The 23,193-nt window shown below is 47.0% G+C and overlaps 1 protein-coding gene across 1 annotated transcript in view; it reads right to left on the reverse strand.

The window, feature by feature from the left end:
• DNAH9 (dynein axonemal heavy chain 9) overlaps positions 1-23,193 on the reverse strand; it is a 343,788-nt gene that overhangs the window by 41,812 nt on the left and 278,783 nt on the right. The window contains exons 57-61 of the mRNA XM_059668596.1: positions 17,631-17,771; positions 13,856-14,026; positions 11,805-11,927; positions 3,210-3,403; positions 756-904 (exon numbers count right to left, since the gene is read on the reverse strand). Of these exons, the coding sequence (XP_059524579.1) occupies positions 756-904; positions 3,210-3,403; positions 11,805-11,927; positions 13,856-14,026; positions 17,631-17,771 (778 nt within the window). The remainder of the gene's footprint in view (positions 1-755; positions 905-3,209; positions 3,404-11,804; positions 11,928-13,855; positions 14,027-17,630; positions 17,772-23,193) is intronic.

Here is a 23,193-nt window from a genome sequence, read left to right on the forward strand (position 1 = left end):
GGTCCTGTCTTCCAAGCCCTGTCTTCTTGGTTCTGTGTTCTGAGTTCTGAGTGTTTCTGTCTTGTTACAACTGTATTTATACCAGTTGATTCAATCCTATCAATCTCTATTACAAAGGTTAGGGCGTTTCTTATCTCCATTCCAGGGAGAAAAGATTATGTAGTTTAAGCATGATTGTTCGTAGTTAAAGGGATTAATTACCCGCCTGGCACTTAGTTGAGGGGTTTTATTCCCTCCCTAACTTCAGGGGAAAATCCCTACCTGGGGATTCAACCTTTCTCGGAGAGGTGACCTTGGTTAAAACACAGTGCCAAGAAGGTGAGCAAACATATTAAGAACCATATGCCATATATGCCAGGTCCCTTGAAACAGCAAGGATGGACCGGCTCCCGGCAGAACTGGAGGGCTGAATTTCCTGTAAGCCCCGTAAGGAGTCTGAGCTTCATTCCGAGGGCCAGGGGAGCCTGTGAAAGGGTCGCACTTGTATTTCAGAATGATGCTCCAGCTACAATAAAGGGAGTGGGTGGTGGCGGGACAGAATCTCCTCATGAGCCTGCTACTATGGATTCTACCTCACAGAGCCCAGAGCAATGGTCCCTGGCGTGGGTTCAGCAAGAACCCTGATCTCTGTATGGTTAGCAGGTACTGGGTATTGCATAACGAGCCCTCAGTCTGGGATAGAGAACCCAACAGATGCAAAGCATAAAAGTGCACGGTGCTGGCGCAGCCTTGGCCCCAAGAGGGCGCTTTCTCACCTTGATTTTCCACATCCTTCAGTGGGTCCACCCCCGGAGACAGGATAAAAAATATGGGAGTGGCTGGTCCTGATTCTTCAAACGAGGTTGCAAAGTCTAATGCTCTTCCCACCACGTATTTGCTTCCTAATGTCTCCTCAACAAAATGCCTTCCAGAAAAAAGAGTACACAAACGTTTATCAGTCACAAAATGCTAACATCGGAGACACAGGTCTAGAGAAATGGAAGGATGTGCTCCAGGTCATGGGCTTGGTAGTTACAGAGCTGGGACCAACTCCAAGCACTTCTTGAAAAGTCAGCGCTTAACATCTGTGTGGCTAGTTGCAAGCTGGCACATCCAGATCATGGCTCCTTCTGCATCCCCACCCAGCCAGGCCCCTGCTGACTCCTCCATGAAGCCTGGTGTTGGGACATCCCCACCACCCCTCAGAAGACTGCCAGAAACAATGCCTTCGAAAGTTGGCAGCCGCTAAATCCTCCACACTTCACATCCCTGTGGTCCTCCACCCATCATTTAAGGCTCTCCAGTCTTCTATTCCCTCATGTTCTATCATTACCTGCGTTTCTTTTCATCTGACTCCACTTACCCAAGTGTTCCTTTCCCAAGTGTCCCATTTTACACTAAATAAAACCCTGAAGCTGTAACCATGTACTGACCATCTGGTCCAGCTCCTGGCTTTAACTCTTCCTCAAGGACACTATTTTTCCTATAGCCTTTCAGCTGGGCTCATTCTCCTACATCTGATGTGTCTCAGGATTAGAAGGTAAGATCATGGTCCCGCTCTCAGATGACTATTATTTATAATCCATTTACTTCTCTGCTCTGGCTCCATTGCAGCTCATTTCCCCTGACGTGTCACCACCGTATCTGCACGTCAATGTCATCTGTTGCTCCTTTGCTCACTGTACTCGTTCACTGAACACTTGGACCCTTGGCTCATGGGCTTTCCACCACCTGGATGACATCAACATCCAAGTGGACAATCCTCCAGGTTATTATTTTTAAAAAATATATTTTATTGATTTTTTACAGAGAGGAAGGGAGGAGAGAGATAGTTAGAAACATTGATGAGAGAGAAACATCAGTTCAGCTGCCTCCTGCACACTCCCTACTGGTGATGTGCCTACATCCAAGATACATGCCCTTGACTGGAATCGAACCTGGGACCCTTCAGTCCACAGGACTCCTCCAACCTTCATTTCTCCCCACGCAGCCACCTGATCCCACGGGCATGCCCTCATCCTTGTTCCTACTTGGGAACTTTTTCTATGTCTGAAACTATGTATGGAAACATCCCACCCTCTGACCAGAACTTTCTATCCTTACAGTCCTTTTAGCAATTTGCCCTTCCTTCACTTATTTTTTTGTCTGTATTTGGTGCCATGACAAATGCAGTATCTTGGCGTGTCTAGTGTTTTTTTGTTGTTGTTGTTGTTTTTTTAAATCATTCCCTTGTTCTTTTTATTGCTTTCCTATCCAGTGTAGAGTCTATGGTCTGTAACTCATTTCTTTTAAAACAACTTTCTTGAGGTATAATTGGCATACCATAAAATTTACCCATTTTAAGTGTACTCTTCAATAATTTTTAGTAAAGTCACTAAATTGTACAATCTTCACCATAAACCAGTTTTAGAACAATATTCTGCCAATAAGGTTTTTTGCCTTATTAAATAACTGCTATTCCCACCATCCAGCTCCAGGCAAGTACTAACTAATCTGCTTTCTGTCTCTATAAGATTGCATTGCCTGTAACTTCTAATCACTCTCTTGCCCAAACCGCACTTCCACAACCTAACTCATTCCAACACACCAACTTGGAATGACCGGTGCTCTGGATCAACGTAATTCTGAACCCATACCTGGGCTGTTGTTTGCAGAATCATCTAATGGTGAGGACTGGTGCTGCTACGGGTGCAGGGTCTTAACTAGCTGGGCCCTCAATGCTACTTGAAATTGGTCGAGTTTCCCTTGTTGTCCTTCTCTCATTTTTTCACAGACCCTTTTTCAAACATTCTGCCCTCTCCTCCAATCTCCAAACCTGCCATCTCCCCTTTCCCATAAACTCAATTGAGGGTCTTGCTTCCTCCTTCTCAGAGAAAATAGAAGTCATCAGAGGAAAGCTTTCTCAATTTTCAGTCATCTTTCTATCAGCACAACAACAGCCACACCCATCTCTCTCCCTCTTTCTGATGAGAGGGATGTTCTGCTAAGGACGGCCCTTCCATCTGTGCTCTGGACCCATCTCCTGCCACCGTAGATGTGACCAGCATCCTTCTTGGTACTGTCCACCTAGACAGTAGGAAAAGACCTGGCAAACGCAGGCCTTGTGGGATTTTGGATGTTGGTACGAAGACTTCTATTACTATACACACATGGCTTTTGTGCCCAGCCCTGCTAGTGTGGCCACACCGAGATTGTGCCTGTCCTGGGCCTCCCCCTGGCCCCTTCCCTACCGCATGGCATAGGTCATCCGGTCCGGCCGCATGGCCCTCATCATGCAGAGGCGCTGCAGGGCCGCCTTGCTCTTCCACTCCTGCGGGAACTTCTCCTTCTCAGGACATTCCGATTCCACAAACTTCTTCCAGCTCTTGGTAGATCCCTCAATGTCCCGGTCCAGATTACAGAATTCCTCCATGGCGGAAAGAGCCTAGAGAAGTTCAGAGAATCGTGCTCCGAAATGCAGGTTCTCACAGTGGAGACTTGCATTGAGTTGTGGGTTAAGCAGCGAGATGGTATTACAGATATAATTCTGTCTCATTTATACTCTCTCCTGGAGCCTGGAATCTTCTTCCAGGTAAACCCAAGAAAGAGGAAGGATTTTGATCAGCTCGCCTTTAGCAAACTGCCCCAATAATGTGCAAGGTTTAGCAAAGAGAGTGTTTGGGATATTATCAGAGCAGAGACTGAGCAGCACCTGCCTGCAGGGTATGGCATGGAAAAGGGACAAGAGGGATGCCCTATTTTTCTGGTCAAGGAGCCTGGACATGTTAAGTGTCTGACTCCTCCCTTTCATTCCCGTATTCACTCTGCCAGCAACTCCTTGCTAAGGATTGACTTTGTATTAATGCCAACTCTAAAACTTCCATGAATTGCCAGCTTCCGTAAGGATTGTGTCCAGATGTATAACTTGTTAATCAGATCTCTTAATTTGGTGCTTCCCTCCAATCCATCCAGTTCACCAGGGAGCCCACTGCCCGCCCACTGTCTGAGCACGACTGTCCCCAACTTTGGAAATGTGCCAGCCTCATTCCCAACTGAATTCCTTGGTCACAAAGCCACGTCAGGTCCTGTTCTCTCCACCAAATTCTACCCCTTTCTTGTGCTGGTTCTACAAATTGTCAAAGTCCAGTTGCAAGTCAGCAACCTCCCTCATACACGTTCTCTCTAACCTAGAACACATAGCCCTCCCACCTTTTTTTTTTTTTGTGGAGCACAGAGTTGATATCTTTGTTTTAAAAATATCTATTTTTTATTTTTAAATTTAAGAAAATCTTTGTTGGAAGTATTACGTATGTCTCATTTCCCTCCCCCCCACCCATTGACCTCTTCTAGCCCGCCCCCACTCCTCACCCCAGGCCCTCACTATCCTATTGTCTGTGTCCATGGGTTGTGCATATGTTCATACAAGCTCCTTGGTTGATCTCTTCCCTCCCACCCACCCACCCACCTCCACCTTCCCTCTGAGATTCAACCATCCGTTCCATGCTTCTATGTCTCTGGATCTATTTTGTTCATCAGTTTATTTTGTTCATTAGATTCCACATATGTGTGAGATCATGTGATACTTGTCCTTTGCACAGAGTTGTTATGTTTAGTAAAGAGATTGACTCAATTTTTAGATATTTGACTGCTGATAGCATTAAGCCTCATGCCTCTCTCTCCTCTGCTGTTCCACATCTGAGCAAGCGGATAAGTAAGCCTCGGCACTCCCTCTCTGGTGTGGAGGGAAGTTGCACCACGTGAGCCCTGCCCACGCTCAGGAACTCTCACCCTGGCTTCACCCCATAACTTCCATAAGACCCCACGGTAGTCTCCTTTCCTGGCTCCCTCAAACCATTCACAGACTGCTCCCTGCTCTCCCCAGAAGGTCTTATGCGAATAATAAGCTTTTCCATACCTTCTTAGGTATGTGTGTGGCATCGTCTGTCGACATTGGAACCAACTTTTGGGGGGTGTTGACCCTGTTTCCTCAGAGTGCCCACACACTCATCACTTACTTAGACACAGAGTTGCCTGCAGCCTTTCCACTGTTACTCAGCTCTGCTTGTGTGTTTGGTCTCTCCAATGATATTAGAAACTAGACTTTGTCCAAAGCACCTACCACAGTGCCACGAGTTTTAAGGAACCTACACATTCTTGTCATTTGAATTCATTCATTCATTCATTCATTCATTCATTCATTTGGTATTTATTGAATGCCTACTACTAGTACATGCCAGGCACTTGGGAATACAAAGCTGAACATAAAAATACACTTGCCTTCCAAAAAAGCTTACAATCCTATGCTCAAGAGAAAGAGGAGATTAAGGAGGCCTTAGGAGGTTTGTAAAATTCTGTTGGGCAGAAATAGAGGTCGGAAGAAGAAAAGGGTATTTTATTTTATTTTAAATATATTTTTTATTGATTTTTTACAGAGAGAAAGGGAGAGAGATAGAGAGTTAGAAACATCGATGAGAGAGAAACATCGATCAGCTGCCTCCTGCACATCTCCCACTGGGGATGTGCCCGCAACCCAGATACATGCCCTTGACCGGAATCGAACCTGGGACCCTTCAGTTCGCATGCCGACGCTCTATCCACTGAGCCAAACCGGTTTTGGCGAAAAGGATATTTTATAGGGAAGAATCAACAGGAGCCAGCATGTGGAGGGGAAGAGTGTGGGGCACGACAGGGAGGAATGTCACTGCAGTAGGAGAGTCTTACGGTGGCCAGGGGAAAGCCACGCTGGAGGAGGACATGGGGCTGGACCCGGGTTTTCCCCGGCTCTTCTCCCGAGTGCCTGAGCACCTGTCCTCTCTTTCTGTGCCTTCCACATGGGCTCTGTGGCTTCTCAACTTCACCCTGGCCGCTCAGAGCAGGGAGCACTCCTTCACTCATGTGGGGAGTGGAGTGCAGCTGCGGGCAGATGGTGGAGGAGGGGCCCGGAAGTGCGAGTTCTGGTCCCAGGCACAGCTCTCCTGAGCCTCTTCTGACCTTTGTGGGTTTAGATTTTCTCATTTGGAAAATGAGGCCAAGTAATTGTTCGCATAGCTCACACGCTAATGTAGACACAAGTGCTATGAAAACTCCACAGCCCTTCCCGTGCTTTCTTGGGGCTTCTGTAGTTATTGAATTGTGATTTTGGGTTTATTTGCTGTTCCTCCCGCAAGACTGTGAGTTCCCTGTGGGCAAGAACTTTCTTAGTCATCTGTGTATGCCTCCGGCCTAGCAGCTGTCTGGAACTTAGGAAGTGCTCAATTAATCAAGTTTGACATCTGGGCGGCCAGCAGGAAGGCTCTTAACAGGCCGAGGAAAGCTGCGGCCGCTGTAATTATTTCTCTGTGTGCCGGGAAGTCGTGTTCATCTCCTTCTGGCAGCACTCCAGCGCCTCTACCCAGCTTGCATCATCATTAACCCTCTGCAGCCCCGTTACCCCCTCTGGCGGTCACTACAGCACTGAGCAAATGACACTGCCATCGGGGCTCCCAGCTGCCAGGACTGGGGCTGAAACACGCTTCCTTGAAGCTCTGGATTGAACACAATGGCAACATTCAATCTCCCAAATGAGGGAAAGGCATTTCTAATAAGTTAAATGGAAATGACTAATTAACCTAATTACCTTGGACTGTGTAGCAAAATACAACGGTGCTAAACTGGCATCCAGAGCGGTGGTGAGGGGCCTTTCAAAGGCTAACACAGGCGTGCATCACAGATGAGATTTTCTAATGAAGAGCAGAACAGTCCCAGTGCCTTCAAGTTCCGCATTTGATTAAACTTCAAATATTCTAACAAAGGGTCCTAATAGAAGCAATATGTTATCACAAAGATTTCATTCATTACCTGCCTATTAGGGCTGCTGCGGAAACAAGGCCATCCATCTTCCTCGTCAGACGGAATGTTTAAAGAATTTGTTTCATCGTGTCCTATTCAATTATACTGTAGTCTGTTTCTTTAGGCTAAAATCCAACTGAACACTTAAAAAGAGCATTTATCAAAGGCCTCAGTGATGGGCACTGCACACCGCGTTGTATTTCCACCGGCTCACATCCCGCACTGCGCTCGAGTGTGGGGCTGACTCGCTGCTCCACTAGCAGAACTCAGAGACGGGGGGGAGATAAAGCCTCACTCATCTGCAAAGCTTTTGAGCAGCCAGATGAGCTTAGCCCACAAAACAAAACAAAAATGCAGAGCGAAGAAAAGCAAACCAAACAATCCATTTTGTGAAAAGAGGAACGAACTAAATTGCACAGTAGCTTTAGAGTTGTCAATAATGCTTTTGAGCCATTTATTCTCTGTAACTTCTGCTGCCTGAGGGCTTTGTGGGTAATAGAGTGAAAGGCAACTGGATTTGGCCCAATTTGGCACCGCACAACTGCTCGAAGTTTTTCCTTCCATGGACAAATGCTATAAGGTACAACCCACACCAACCACAGCATGTACACACCTTAGAGATGGGTAATTAACAACTGTAACTGTGACAGGGTGAGTCGTGTCCATCAAAAAGATAGGTTGGAAAATGAACCTCCCGGATGTGTAAACTTGAGCTTATTTTAAAATAGGGTCTTTGCAGGTGTAATCCGGTTGGGATGAGTCAGCAGGATGGGCCATAGTCTAATATGACATGCTTTTAAAAAAAATATATTTTATTGATTTTTACAGAGAGGAAGGGGGAGGGATAGAGAGCCAGAAACATCGATGAGAGAGAAACATTGATCAGCTGCCTCCTGCACACTCCCCACTGGGGATGTGCCTGCAACCCAGGTACATGCCCTTGACCGGAATTGAACCTGGGACCCTTGAGTCCGCAGGCCAACGCTCTATCCACTGAGCCAAACCGGTTAGGGCTGACATGCTTTTTTAAGTGAAAAGATGGAGACACACAGAGGGAGGATGGCCATGCAGAGACAGCAAGGATGGGGGCAGAGACTGAAGTGATCTTGCAACAAACCAAGGCACGCTGGGGCTATCAGAAGCTGGAAGAGGGAGGAAGGATCCTCGCCTTGCGGCCTTTAGGAGGAGCCATGGCTTGCTGAAACTTGACTCAGACTTCTAGCCTCCAGAACTGTGAGATAATAAATTTCTGCCATTTTAAGCCACCTAGCCTGTGGTACTTTGTTATGGCAATTCTCAGAAACAAATATGATAACCATAACTATAACCACAACCATAACTATAACCATAACCATAACCAGCTTCTATTTACTGAATATCTGTATGTCTGACATAATCCTGTGAGGTAGGTATTTTAATGGCCGTTTTGAAGATAAGGAAAGAAAGTCTCAGAGGATTAAGGAACATGTCAGAGGCCGCACACACACAAACTTGAATCCGGAATGTCTGACTCCGGCCTTTGTTAGCTAGTTCATCCCCATCACTGCTCCCGTTCTCAGATACTCTCATTCAGAACTGCTTTCCATAATGTATTTTCCATAGGGCATCAGGCTATGCCATTATTCTCAAGCTCTGGGGCAGCACTGTCCAACAAGGTAGCCACTGGCCAAATGTGAGTGCAGAGCAAATAAAATGTGGCCAGTGTGACTGAAGAAATGAAATCTTTGATTTTAACATCAAATACTATTATTTTAACATCAAATACAAGTAAGTTTAGAAATTGGAACTTGCTTTAGTAATTGGAAAACTTTTAAGAATGTTTGAAAACTTGGGTATATGGATCAACTGTTTTATCTCTAAAATTTTCTGAAATATAAATTCAAATAAAATATTTCTGATGAAAATTTAGCATCTAATTGAGAAGTGCTATAAGGGCAAAAAATACAAACTAGAATTCAGATTCAGTATAAAAATTTAAAATAGTTCATTAATAATATTTATAGTAATTACACATTAAAATGATATTTGCCTTATTGGTTTAAAGAAAATATATTATTAAAATTAATTTCATATCACATTTTTTATTTTACTTTTTAAAAATCCTCACCTGAGGATATGTTTTTCATTGATTCTAGGAAGGGCAGAAGGGAGAGAGAAAGAGAGAGAGAGAGAGAGAGAGAGAGAGAGAGAGAGAGAGAAACATTGATGAGAGAGAAACATTGATCAGTTGCTTCCTGTACATGCCCAGATCACATGCCCATGAGCCACACTGGCCAGGGCAATTTGTTATTACATTTTTACTCTATGGCTACTAGAAAATTTTAAATTACATATGTGACATACATTATATTTCTTGTGGACAGTGGTAATCTAGAGTGTCTATGCATTCATATCTTATGTAGCCTAGAAGAGTTGATGGTTTCCACACATGTGGTCTGCATTTATTGTAATTATTCTAAGGCATTTTGTAACTTTGTGATTTTATTGCTGTTGTGAATGGAGTGTCCCCTTGGTTCTTGCCCAATACATTATTCCCCATCTCATTTGCCAGATTGGGTCCAGAATGACAAATAAAGTTAGTAGATAAAAACCAAATCACACCTTTATTATTTAGATCAGAGATCAGCAAAATGCAGCTTGCAGGGCCAATCTGGCTCACCACCTGTATTTATAAATAAAGTTTTATTCAAACTCAGCTATCCGTACCCTGGCTCATACCACCAAAGGCTGCGGGTTCGATCTCCACTCTGGTGCATTTGGGGACAACCAATTGATGTTTCTCTCTCCCTTTCTCTCTCTCTCTCAAATCAATAAAGCACTTCCTCAGGCGAGGATTGAAACAAAAAAAGAAGCTCAGCCATTTTCTCTTGCTTATGTCCTGTGTGTGACTTTGGCAGAGTTGAATAGTTGTGACAGAGTCTGACCCTCAAAGTAGAAATATTTACTATGTAGCCCCGTCCAGAAAATGTTTGATGACCTTTGATTTAGATACAGCCCTAAACAAAATAATTTAAGAAATAGCAACAGATTCTGAAAAAGGAGTTAGAGAAATATTTTGGGCAAAGGCGGCATGGGTGGAATTAGCCTTGGATTTCCGAAGATGAATCGTTTGAAGTGGACAGCAGGCATATAAATGACTAAATGTGGGGCTTAGTTATAAAGTAAATCAGACTAGGATGGTTCTCAAGGGAGCGATGCTGAGGGAACAAGCTAGTCTGAAAAGATTACATACTGTATATTTCCATTTCTATAACATTCTTGAGATGACGGCCTTATACAGATGGAGAACAGATTAGTGGTTGCCAGGCATTAGGAGCTGGGGGAGGGAGGAGGTTGTGATTATGAAGGGGCGACATGAGGGATCCCTGCAGTGATGACATTTCCTCTGTCTTGGCTGTGGTCGTTACATGAATATTCACAGGCACACATGCTCACACACAATGAGTGCATGACAAACCTAACACTGGTGGACTGTATCAATGTCGACTTCCTGGGTGTGATGCTGTGCTACAGGAATGCAAGATGTCACCATAGGGGGAACTGAGTATAAGGAATATCTCTACATTTCTTATAACTGCATGTGAATCTACATTAGCTCAAATATTTAGTAAAATATACACAGAGAAAGAGAGCTAATCATACTATTTCAGACTTTGTGCTATCTATGCTAATAAAAAGGTAATATGCTAATTAAACCGGGTCAACTGGACATCTTCTGGATGTCCGACTTCCTTCAGGACAGTTAGGGGGTGACCAGGCCAGCATGGGGGTAGTTAGGGAGCAACCAGGCCAGCAGGGGGGCAGTTAGGAGGCAGCCAGGCCGGCAGGGGGGGCAGTTAGGGGGCGACCAGGCCAGCAGGGGGGCAGTTAAGGGGTGACCAGGCCAGTCGGGGAGCAGTTAGGGGGCAATCAGGAAGGCAAGTAGAGGCAGTTAGGGGCAATCAGGTAGGCAGGTAGGCAAGCGGTTAGGAGCCAGTGGTCCCAGATTGTGAGAGGGATGTCTGATTGCTGGTTTAGGCCCTACCCCACAGTCAGACATCCCCTGTGGGGTCCCAGATTGGAGAGGGTGCAGGCTGGGCTAAGGGACCCTCCCCCACCCCCGACATGAATTTTGTGCACTGGGCCTCTAGTGAAATGTATAAAATGCAACAAACGTGGAAGAGGGTATACGGGGTGTGTTTTGTGCAGATGCCAGTCCTCACACAGCACCAGTGCCTGCCGTGGGCACTCACTCAGGTGGGACTGGGCAGCTGCCCTGGTGGAGCAAGGATGTTCACTCAGCCCACCTTTCTGCTTGGCATCACGGCATGGCTCCCACTGAAAGGAACTTACAGTTTGTGCTCTTCTCAATGTTCATAGAATCCCAACTGAGCCAAGCTGAATAACATGGAAAGAAACTGGGCTTTGCCATCAGACAGGCTGGAATCCGAGTCCTAGACTTACTACTTATAAAATGTGGGACCTCACTTTCCTCAGACATTAAAAGGGAACAAATAATCCCTATGGCCCAGGTGACCATGGGACTAAGGTAAGGTGATGCATTTCTAAGGTGCTCAGTAATTGTGAGTTACTCTTAGTTCCTGGTGACCCCAGGCTGGCTGCATCCCCTGCCTTGAGGCGGAGTTGGTTAGGGTTAGGGTTAGGTTAGGGCGGAGATGCCTGAACAGAGCCTGGCATCTGTCGCTTCATGGAGGTGCTGCCCCAGCCTCTCAGCACCCCCATACCAGCCCTAGGGCCTCACAGAGGAGCCCACGACAGGGGAAGGGAGCTCAGCTGAGTCAGAGAAGCTCCCAGGATCTTCCTGTTCCCTCACATGGGGAGGCTGAGCCCTCGCAGCAGCAGGCACTGGCTCGGCTCACTCTCTGCAAAGCCATCCAGTAGCCAGGAAGGGGGAGCTCTGCCGTGGGGGGCTATGTTCAAACAGCTCCCCGATGAACTCCAAAGAGAGCCCTGGGGACAAGGGTCTGAGACAAACCCCGGGAGATGAGAACATGCCTTTTTCCAGGGCTGGTACTGACCTTGATGCCTCCCCAGGCCTGACGGGAGAGGAACTCCACGGGGCTGGTGACGCCAGCCTGCACGGGGGATCGCAGCAGGAAGTCCAGCTCCACCGCCCCGACCGCCTCATTCAGGAGGAGGATCTGCATGAGGACGATGACACCGCGTGTCTTAGCTGGTGATGGGCACAGGGTTCGGAGGGCCTCAGGGTCGTCCCTCCGTGTAACTGCTGCTACTTCTAGCACTAGCGCTTGCCCATCAGTTTTGATTGTTAGAAGCAGGTGGCGTGGAAGAAGGTGTATATCTGTGCAAATCACTCCTGTGTACATCTGCTCTCTCCTTAAAATCAGCAGGACTTAAATGCACTCGGCGAATGACTATAAACTTGGAAAGCAAGAGTTTTATGTACCAGTCATACGTGTCATGGGATGCATTCCTGCCATTTATTGAGAAGATGATACACCCAAATGATGTGATTTGAGGAGTGTGTCAAAGTAACATATAAGTATATGCAAAATAGAAGTGCATATATGAATCAACAATGCTACAGGGCTTCCTGGGGAGGGGCGTGGCCAGGGAGCAAGGCTGGGGGGATTGATGTGACGAAACTTCCTGTAAGTGTTTTGAACTGGGTCATGGAGAAGCTGAGAGATAGTGATACTCAGACAGGGAGGGAAGGCTTTCAGGGAGGAGGCACTGAGACTGCAGAGCTTGGAGGGAATTGGGGAGGTGTGCAGGGCGTTCCCCTCGTCTGAGGTGAGAGTCATGCTGAGAGCTGCTTGGGAAATTGTTCTCTCCTCTTCAAGGTGTGTTCTCTGCTGAGGAGTTACAGATAGAAATGTTCACTAAGAAAAAAATAATTCAGTCAATTTGAGAAGAAGTCTCTAAGGCGATAGGCTAGCAATAATAGATGAGGCAGACAGGCCCTTGCAAAGTGAGGCTGAAATATTGACGAGGAGAGAAGAGTGGAAGGTGGGGAATAATTGGTGGGAGGGAAGTCAGTCTATGCTGGGCTCTGAGTTGCTTTTGTGATGGCCAGGCTGTCCTCGCTGTGGAGTGGGGAGCGCCGAGGGTGAGGGACAAGCCACACGAGCTCCCCCATGAGTTCAGTCCTTGAAACGCACAGTCAGCACAGAAGTGACCCTCGAAGATCTGGCTTTTAGAACTGGAAGAGGCCTCAAGATCATCGGATTGGGACTCTTAATTCATATGCGGAAAAAATTCCCAATGCTAACTGAGCACAAGCAAATACGTTTTCATTTTTTTTTTTCATGTTAAGAAGTAATAAAAGACAAAGGTTTCTTATTAACACCGGTGGTCCCTCGTGCTCCCAGACCCTGGAAAACCACGGTCCTAAAGGACACTTTTAAGGTCAAGGCTGCTATAACTATAGACAGACATTTGCAATTTCTTATTCCAGGGGAATGGTGGGACATTAAACTTAAACCCTATAAGTAAATAATTACTGAGGAATACTCTAGACCAGCGGTTCTCAACCTGTGGGTCGCGACCCCTTTGGGGGTCGAACCACCCTTTCACAGGGGTCGCGTAAGATCATCGGAAAACACATATATAATTCCATATTGTTTTTGTGATTAATCACTATGCTTTAATTATGTTCAATTTGTAACAATGAAATTGGGGGTCACCACAACATGAGGAAATGTATTAAAGGGTCGTGGCATTAGGAAGGTTGAGAACCACTGCTCTAGACAGTTCTTGGTGCATCTCAGGAGGTGTCTAGTCATTGCTGTGGCACCCACTTCCTCTCTGGCACCGGTTTGGGTTGATGGGGAGTGGCTGCTGAGGACTCTGGGGAGCAGGACCTCAGGTCATGCAGGACCAGCGAGGAAAAGGACAGCGACTGATGAGTGGACAATGAAGCAGCAGCAGGCAGGCCCCCAATGGGACCTTCCGGTCTGACTCCTCTGCTTGGAGCTCAGAGTCCTCACATGCTATGGGAAACGATGTTAAAGGAAGAAAGTTTTTTTGTTTTGTCTTGTTTTTACATTTGCTGATTGGGAACTAGAAAATGACTGGTTTTCTGGAAACTTCCTCAGTTCACTCTTACCTGAAAGGTGAGCTGGGCAAGGTAAGTCAGCTTATCACACTCGAAGAGCCCGCGGGTGGTGTACTGGAACACGGAGAAGGTTATGCTGTCCATCAGGCTGGCCACACGCTGCGGGAGACTCTCGTGGGGCGTGGCCTTCTCCACTGCCCTCTGGAAGACGCTGCTGAAGGCCTGGAGGCGGGAGGCGGGGGTTACACAGCTGTCAGTTCCACTCTAGTCTGACCTGTGAAGAACAGCATCACTCCCGAGTCTCAGAACTACTTTCCTAGCACCTCCTGCCAAGAAGGAACAGCAGCAACAAGAACATTCTGTTTTTGTTTGCTGTTTGCTTCGTTTGCTCATATGAATTATCATGTGGTCTCAAAGTGGGCGAAGCTCTGAGGCACGCAGAGAAGAGCCTAAGTTTTGATCAGGGAAAAATAAATGTCCAGTGGCCCAAAGAATTAAATCCAGTAAGTTCCGTTGTGTAACTACCTGATAAAAAGTTGATACAGTCAACAATAACCAGCTGGGATTAATTATTCCACCCACTGGATTATAAAATTCTTGAGGGTAGAACCAATGTTTTGTACAACTTTGTTTTCCAGAAGAGACCCTTGTACATAACGGGCACTCAGAATGTTTTTAATTAGATGTTATATAATAGACTGAGTCATTTAAAAAGTCAAAACATCATTGGGTCCCTCCCATTGTTGGCTGGGCAGATTTCTTTCCCTATTCTTGTTTTGTTGCTTTAAGAAGAAAAAACTCTTTGGGCTTTTAATACCAGGCGTCTGAAACCCAGTGGAGAACATGTAAGATTTGTGCCTCAGTATTTCCTCATCCGCCAAATGGGGGCGGGGGTGTGCGCATGCCTCTCCCTCGTCCATAGTTCCATGTGTCTCTTGTTCGAGACATCCTTGCAGCTTTTCTCCACTCGGCTTTGATGATCCTGGCGAGGGCCTCTGAGCTCACTGTGATGCCCGCCCTCACGTGGGAGGCTCCAGGCTCCAGGCTCCAGGCTCCAGACTCCAGACTCCAGACTCCAGGCTCCAGCCTGCAGTGCGGGCTGGCTGGAAGCTGGCGATGCTCCCCAGCAGCATGGGGGGGAGGGGCTTCTCAGTTCATGGAGACCAAGGGCATCCTTTCCCGCCAGCGGTCACTACGGCTTTCCCCTAAAACTCCACATGACAGCGATCAGTCAAGAGTCTCCAGTTACTACGTTTCCGCAACGTGATTCACGATTCAGGAAAAGATCTAAAGACATGTTGAAAACCTGGGCACATGGAGCATGTTCTTTGCGCTGGACTGACTCCGGCCCTTGTCCTTCCCGTCCTGGAAAGCCCCCTCCTCTTCCTCTTACCGCCGGCGCTGGGACAGCTCAGGCGCCGGGCCTGACTCTGTGCTTCCTCCAGGCGTCTCTCCTGCCCACAGATCTTATTTCGGCTCTAATGCCCTTGTTGCTCCTTTAGGGCCCTTAGATACCTTTTTCCTTTTCCTGTATACCAGATGGAGATCACGCTGAGGTGGGGGCAAGCCTTGCCAATTGTCTTATCTTTCCAGAATCCAGCCCAGCTCTTCATATCAAACAGACACTGAAAGGATCTGTTAAAGGAATGACTGAGGCTCGCCAATGCCCTAAAGAGGTGAGGCAAAGTAGGAGGGCTGCCCTGGCCCCAGGGTGAACACGGACTTCAGGGGCAGCCGTGTAAGACAAACAGGTGGGGGTAGGGACGTGGCAACAGGGGGGAGGGGCATGCCTGTCTAGGGAGCAGCCCCCCCAGCTTCAGCGAATTTATGCTACGTGGAACGTGAGCTCAGTACTGCCAAACCTTCCAGACTTTCAGGAGAAGCCAGAGTTAGGACTTGTATGAAATACCCTTCTTTTAAAATCTTTGTCACCAATGAAAGTATTTGAAAAGCTCTCCGAGGACCAAGGAAAACAGGTCAACAGTTTGGGTCTCCAGTGTGTTCTACCTGCTTCTGCCTGTTTCTTACCTTTCCATCTGCTGAGAAGTGCTATTCCTCTAGCTGCCCCCCCCCCCCCCGCCCCCCTTTCGTGCACATAACAGAGGGAGCGGGGCCTTCCCTCATCTGCGTCTGCATCTGCAGGAAACCTTAGTGAGGTCTCTTCCCAGGGGGGACACCCTGGCCCCTGCGAGTGCGTCCCATTAACCCTCTCCTAGCCTTTGGCTGAGTTTTAAAGAAAGGTTACTTTAACATCAAGTGCCACCTCACCTATGTTATAAACCTCCGAGTTCCTACTAAGCCTAGCTTTTGAAGTTTTTGCAAGTCTATGAGCACACTGGCCTCGCCGTGGTCTTCTGACTGTGAGAAGACCTCTCCTTTCTCTGCTGGGACAGGAACTGTGAGATCCAGCCGCAGGCAGATGCCGGGAGCATGGAAATGCCGGTGGCTACTTTCCTTCAAATCACACAAGGCTTCTAAGTTATTGTTGTTCCAATATTTTTGAAGACACTTATTTCTGCTCCTTATTAGAAAGTGTTAAGCCTGCTTTCAGTGATTGAGCTGGTTTATGAACTGTTTTTGACGATTCTGCATCACAATATGGGACCCCAAATCCCACCCTCTTATAAATAGAGCCTACACTGGGGTGCGGGTGCTGAAAACAACTTGCAGTGGGTCCTGCACACACGTTTTCATGGGCTCCAGGGATTTCTTCCTTCCAGGCAGTCACTGAGCTCAACGGCAAGTGTGCCTGGAACTGGGAGGTGATCCCGTGGTTACTCGGCTTAGCTTGCTGACTTTCAGACAGCCTTTAAGTATTTTATAATCTTTCATATGTTTTGACCTGAATATAAGGCTAAGCATTGAATTTCTTTTAAAGGCATAACATACTGCAAACACAGTTCAGCTCATCTGCAGCCTCTGAGTGAGGGAAAGGCATGGGAAATGGTGACATGCCATTTCCCATTAAACGGGCCCAGGTGCTAGCGGCCCGCTGATTTCTCAGCTGCACACCCATCCCCACACCGTCATCTCCATAGTACAACTGGGCTTCACAGAATGACCTGTGTGCCCTGAGTGTGTGTCTGTGTGTATAAACCCTTCCCCCTGTGTGTGAGTGGGCGGGGGGCATGTGTGTGCGTGTGCGTGTCCTCTGTTTGTTGGGTCAAATCGAATAAAGTTGTTCAGAAATGCTCTACCACCAGGTAATGCCTCTTCAATTGTTGAATTCTGGTGAATGTCCTAGGGGAGAAATCTACAATTTCAGGGATGCATTTAAAATTTATGTGTCTTTATTTTTCATGAGTAAGATAAATTTAGTCACCGCTTATAATTTGATAACACCTTTGGTTTTAGAAATAATTCAAAACCCATAAAATGGTAGCTTTGGGATATGAAGGTAATAAGAAAAGTAATTTGAAGTTGGTCTATTATCATTGCCTGCTTTGGTGTTAATGGATGTGCATGGCACACATTCTAGTTTGAGCTCTTTGGGGGCGGAGATTACTTCTAACATGTCTTGGCATCCTCTCCTACACCTTCTGCGAGCAAGTGGCTGCCATGTCATGTGCGCTTACTGAGTGAGCGAGGCCGGGACTTGTTGTGATTCTGCCTCGGTTCCAGCCGAATCACCAATGAGCTGTGAAAGCCCCAGCTAAAGAGACGAGGATGTCATACAGTGTGCAGGCACTGCAGCTGCTCCCCTGGATTTGATCTTAGAGACCTGCCACAGCTAATGAAAGCTCATGGTAAGCTGTCATGGGGAACGGCACCGGCCATATTGTGCTGCTTTGGTATGATTATGTGAAAAACTCCAGGTGCGAGTCACCTTGAGAGAAAACTGGTACATGGGGTGGATCCTGCTGAGGTCGTTCATGATGAAGTAGAGCAGAGAGGCGCGGGCGGCCACCGGTCGATAGTGCTCGCGGGCCTCATTGATTTTCACTTCGGTCACCTTGGCCTCCTGGACCTGTTAGAAAAAGAAATGGTGGTCCATTGTTCAAGCCAACCAGGGCTTCCTGCGAATCAGCTTGTGTGAGTCACAGAGTCTGTGTGTGGGTGGGACAGACTGCGATCGGGAGAGTGGCTGAGGGTTGGAAAGCTGCCGTGGTGTTCCTTAACGGAGCTTAGAGTAACCATCTTTCAGGGGGTGAGTGTCAGCCCTTGCGGCTCGGCAATGTGGGCCGTGCAAGCCTCGCGTACCATTTCTTAAATATATGTCCAATATAAATAACAAAAACTTCTATAAAAAAGTCACAACCAGTGTGGAAGTAGTTGGTTGAACTAATGTAAAAACAGCAACAGAAGATGGGAGAGGATGATCAAAGTGTTCTAAAACCTTTACATTATTTTTGGAGAGGCTAGATATATTGCTTAATTTTAGACTTTGTTAAATTAATATATCTATTATCAAGTCACATAAATAATGAAATATTTTTATATATAAATGAAATAATGAGTAACTTTAAAATCAGCAAAGGATAAAAGAGGAGGATAAAGAAAAAGGAAGAAAGGAGAAAAAATAAACAAAAAGCCTGGTTAATAGAAAACACAGATTAAGATAGTAGAAATATTTAACTATACCTGTAACATTAATAAATGTAAATAGGTTACATCCTATCTAATAAAAGAGAAACATGGTAATTGGTGTACGACCGCTACCTTTCCCATTGGCTAATCAGCGAGATATGCAAATTAACTGCCAGCCAAGATGGTGGCCGGCAGCCAGGCAGCTTGAAACTAACATGAGACTTGCTTGCTTCAGTGATGGAGGACTGCAACATTCCCCACCTGCCTTGCCGGCCTCTGAGCTGGCAGTTTGAAACATAGTTACAAAAATAGAAGCTAAACAAAACCCCAGAAACCAGCTTTCAGCTAGCCAGGATCTCAGAACTGGAGTTGATACAGAGTTTCGATTGTAGAACCTAAACAAACCAGATACCTGCTTTCAGGAGCTGAGGCCTAAGAGCTGGAGCCTCAGAGCTAAAGCTGGCTCAGAATGAAAAAAAGAAAAAAGAAAAAAAGGAGCAGTTGGGAGCTTCAGTCCCAGCCTGAAAACAGCCCTCAGCCCCTCACCCAGACTGGCCAAGCACCCCAGTGGGGACCCCCACCCTGAAGGGTGTGTGACCAGCTGCAAACAGCCATCATCCCCTCATCCAGGCTGGCCAGGCACCCCAGTGGGGACCCCCACCCTGATCCGGGACACCCTTCAGGGCAAACCAGCCAGCCCCCACCCATGCACCAGGCCTCTATTCTATATAGTAAAAGGGTAATATGCCTCCCAGCACTGGGATCAGCGGAGCCGCGAGGCCTCCCGGCACCGGGATCAGCGTGACAGGGGGCAGTGCCCAAACCCCCTGATCGCCCTGTGGCTCTGTGTGTGACAGGGGGCAGGGCCACAACCTCCCTATAGGCCCTGCTCTGTTCCTGACAAGGGAGGGCGCCCCAACCCCCTGATCAGCCCTGCTCTGTGCCTGATAGGGGGGAGCTCCCCAACCTCCTGATTGCCCTGTGGCTCTGTGTGTGACAGGGTGCGGCGCCCCAACCCCCCCTCCCCCACAAGCCCTGCTCTGTGTGTGACGGGGTAGAGCCATAACCTCCCCATCGGCCCTGCCCTGAGTGTGAGAGTGGCGGTGCCCCAACCCCCTGATCGGCCCTGCTCTGTGGGTAATAGAGGGCGGCGCCCCAACCCCCCCACCCCATGGGCCCTGCTCTGTGTGTGATGGGGTAGAGCCATAACCTCCCCATCGGCCTGCCCTGAGTGTGATAGTGGCGGCGCCCCAACCCCCTGATGGGCCCTGCTCTGTGCGTGACAGTGGGGAGCTCCCCAACCCCCTGATTGACCCTGCTCTGTGCATGACAGGGGGGAGCTCCCCAACCCCCTGATTGGCCCTGCTCTGTGTGTGACAGGGGGTGGCGCCGCAACCTCCCCATCGACCCTGCCTTGTGTGTGACAGGGGTCGGTGCCCCAACCCCCCAATCGGCCCTACCCTGAGCGTGACTGAGGGTGGCATGGCAACCTCCCAATCCACCCTGCTCTGTGCATGACAGGGGGCGGCGCCCCAATTCCCCAATCGGCCCTGCTCTGAGCCTGACCAGGGGCTGCACCTAGGGATTGGGCCTGCCCTCTGTCACCCGGGAGCAGGCCTAAACCAGCAGGTCGTTATCTCCTGAGGGGTCCCAGACTGCGAGAGGGCACAGGCTGGGCTGAGGTACCCTCCCCTCCCCTCCGAGTGCACAAATTTTTGTGCACCGGGGCTCTAGTTCAGTAATAAAAAGACAAAAAATTCTCAGAAGGGTGTGGAAGTGACCAGAAATCACATAATTGATCATATTGGTGTTATCACAGATTCATACTCTTAAGCTCACCTGGGTCCTTAATGCTGCCCATTATTCTGTGTGTCTTTAGTCAACTTTCATTTTTTGCAACAACTATTGTAAATCTTCATTCTTCTCCCCAAGTCCTCTACCTCACCACCGTTACCTCTCTGAGCAGAGTACATGGGAGTTGCAAAAGGAGAAGTGAGTATAGACAACTCTTTAAAGTAGCCAAACTATGAAATGGTAAAGAGAGAAAGGATTGCAACTTAAAGAGTACATGGATCCTTCAAGACTTTCCCTTCTAGTCCATTAATGTTCTGTTCCTCTACCCCAGCGGCCCATAGGGACACACGAACCATTTCTAGATTCACGTTTGCCCTGTATCTCCTATCACATTGTAACTAACTATCGTTCTAAAGATAAGCTCTTGCACAGTGACAGATGAGTACTAGAGCTGGTGGGGTGATCATAGTGTAAGGCATCAAATGTTGAGTCACTATAATATACACATGAAACTAATGTAAATAATGTAAGATTATATACCAATTACACTCAAATAAAAAATAAAGCTTTTATTGGTGACCCAAATTATATTTCTCTTGCCTTTCTTATGTACCCGACTGTATTAATTATTCCTTGCCATTCCCATTAATTCAACTCTTCTTGGTGACTGCTCCTTTTCCTTAAAATCCATGCATCCTCCCAACCCCAGCTAAGATCTTAGCATTCTCAGTCTCTCCCATGTCAGAGGGGAATGCCTTGAAGGATCCATTTACTCTTTAAGTTACAACCCTTTCTTTACCACTTCATAGTTTGGCTACTTTAAAAGTTGTCTATGCTCATTTCTCCTTTCTCAACTCCCATTTACTCTCATTCTAATGCAGGCTTCTGCTTCTACTGCCTCACTGAAACCATTCTCCCCAAATTCATTGATAACTCCTTTTTGCAAAATTCAGTGGGCACATCTCAGCCATTATTCAACACTGTTGGACATCTCTTCCTCTTGAAATGCTTCTTTTCATGATACCTTATTACCTGCTTTTCCTCCCATCTCTCGACTCCATTCTATCCTTCACATCTTTACTTCTCTTAAACTGTATCAGTATTCCTCAATGCTCTACTCCCAGTCTTATTACATTACTGGTGTCCTGGGTTCTTGTGATCTCCCAGTATAGAAGTCAAAAGAGATCACCAGAAACCGAACCAACCCTGGTGCATTGGCCAGGAACCAAACTCAGGTCTCCAACATGTCAGGCAAAAACTTACCATGGAACCATCCTGAGTTCTTGGGAGCTCCCAAGATAGAAATCAAGAGAGTTCACCATAAGAACAGTACTCAGGGGAAAAACGGTGTACTAAGGGAAACAACATTTAAAGGGAAAAGAGAAATGCTGCTTCCCGAACAAAAGCCAGGGAATAGTTTTAAAGAAGTTCGGGCTGGAAGGATGATGTCTAACCGTGATGTCTAAGTATGGAGAGGCGGGACTCTGGTGCCAGTGTGGTGGAACTACATGCTTCTTCATGTATCACATGTCTCATTAGCATGTTAATTCTCCACTCAGGGATATTTTTTTTAGCATTTAAATGAGGGAGGGTCACCAAAGGGCAGTCTTTCTTGCTAGCGCACATGTGTGAGTGAAGGGAACACAATTTAAGCTCAAGGGAGTAAATCTTGCAGACAGAAGTGTCCTTCAGTCTAGCTGCTAATTGGCTGCAAGGAGAGGGTAAGCTATACGAGGAGATTAATGAGTTTTTGACTGGTACCTGCTGGCTCTGGGAGTAGCCTGCCTATCTCAGTTGCACACACATCTCTTAGGTGACTTCATTAACTTCTAAAATTTCAATGATCAACTACCTGCTGATTATTTTCAGCACTCTATCACCAGCCCAAGATCATATGCCCCAAAACCCATGGGACAATCCCATGTAAACAGCTCAAAGGCATTGCAAACTCAACCCAACACAAACTAAAACCATCATTTCTTCTCATTCCCAAATCCAATTCTAATCTCTCTTTTTTTCTTTTTTCAGCTATAGGCATCAGTACCTTTCTAGATGTTTATTCTTGGAACCTGAGTAATTTCCTTGACTACACCTTTATCTATATACAAAAAGGGGCCAAAGTGCCGGGAGCCGGTCCATCCTTGCTGTTTCAAGGGACCTGGCATGAATGGCATACTGTTCTTACTATGTTTGCTCACCTTCTTGGCATTATGTGTTTCAACCAAGGTCACCTCTCTGAGAAAGGTTGTTTCCCAAGGTAGGGATTTTCCCCTGAAGTTAGGGAGGGAATAAAACCTCTTAACTAAGTGCCAGGCGGGTAATTAATCACTTTAACTATGAACAATCATGCTTAAGCTACATAATCTTTACTCCCTGGAATGGAGATAAGAAACGCCCTAACCTTTGGAATAGAGATTGATAGGATTGGAACCAACTGGTATAAATACAGATGTAACAAGACAACAGGACACAGAACCTAGACACACAGAACCTAGACACAGAACCTAGACACAGAACCTACACAGAACCTAGAGACAGAAGAACTTCGCTGGAGAGAACATGGCAAAAGATCCTGGACAGAAACTGGAGACAGAACCTAGAGACAGAACCTAGCGAGAGAACATGGCAAAAGATCCTGGACAGAAACTGGCCACAGAACCTAGAGATAGAACCTAGTGAGAGAACCTGGCTGAAGAACCTAGAGACAGAACCTGGCTACAGAACCTGGATAGAAAATGGCAAGAGAACCTGACTAGAACCTGGTGACTGAACCTGGCAAAAGATCCTGGACTGAACCTGACTACAGAAATTGGCAAGAGAACCTGACAAGAACCTGGCAACCGAACTTGGCCGGAGAACCTACAGAACCTGGGAATAGAACCAGGCAAGAGAACCCAACCATGCTGATCAACTGAATGCTGCCTCTGAGTCTTTCCCTCTTCGCCGACTCCATCTACACCTTTGGGGACCCCTGGACCTGCTGGGGTTGGACCCCAGCACAAAAGTAGGTTTACAGTTGAGAGTGTGCAAAACAGTTTATTCTTGTATTACTTATTACTTATTGTATT

The sequence above is a fragment of the Myotis daubentonii genome, chromosome 16 (assembly GCF_963259705.1).
Source record: "Myotis daubentonii chromosome 16, mMyoDau2.1, whole genome shotgun sequence".
NCBI classification, from domain to species: Eukaryota; Metazoa; Chordata; class Mammalia; order Chiroptera; family Vespertilionidae; genus Myotis; species Myotis daubentonii.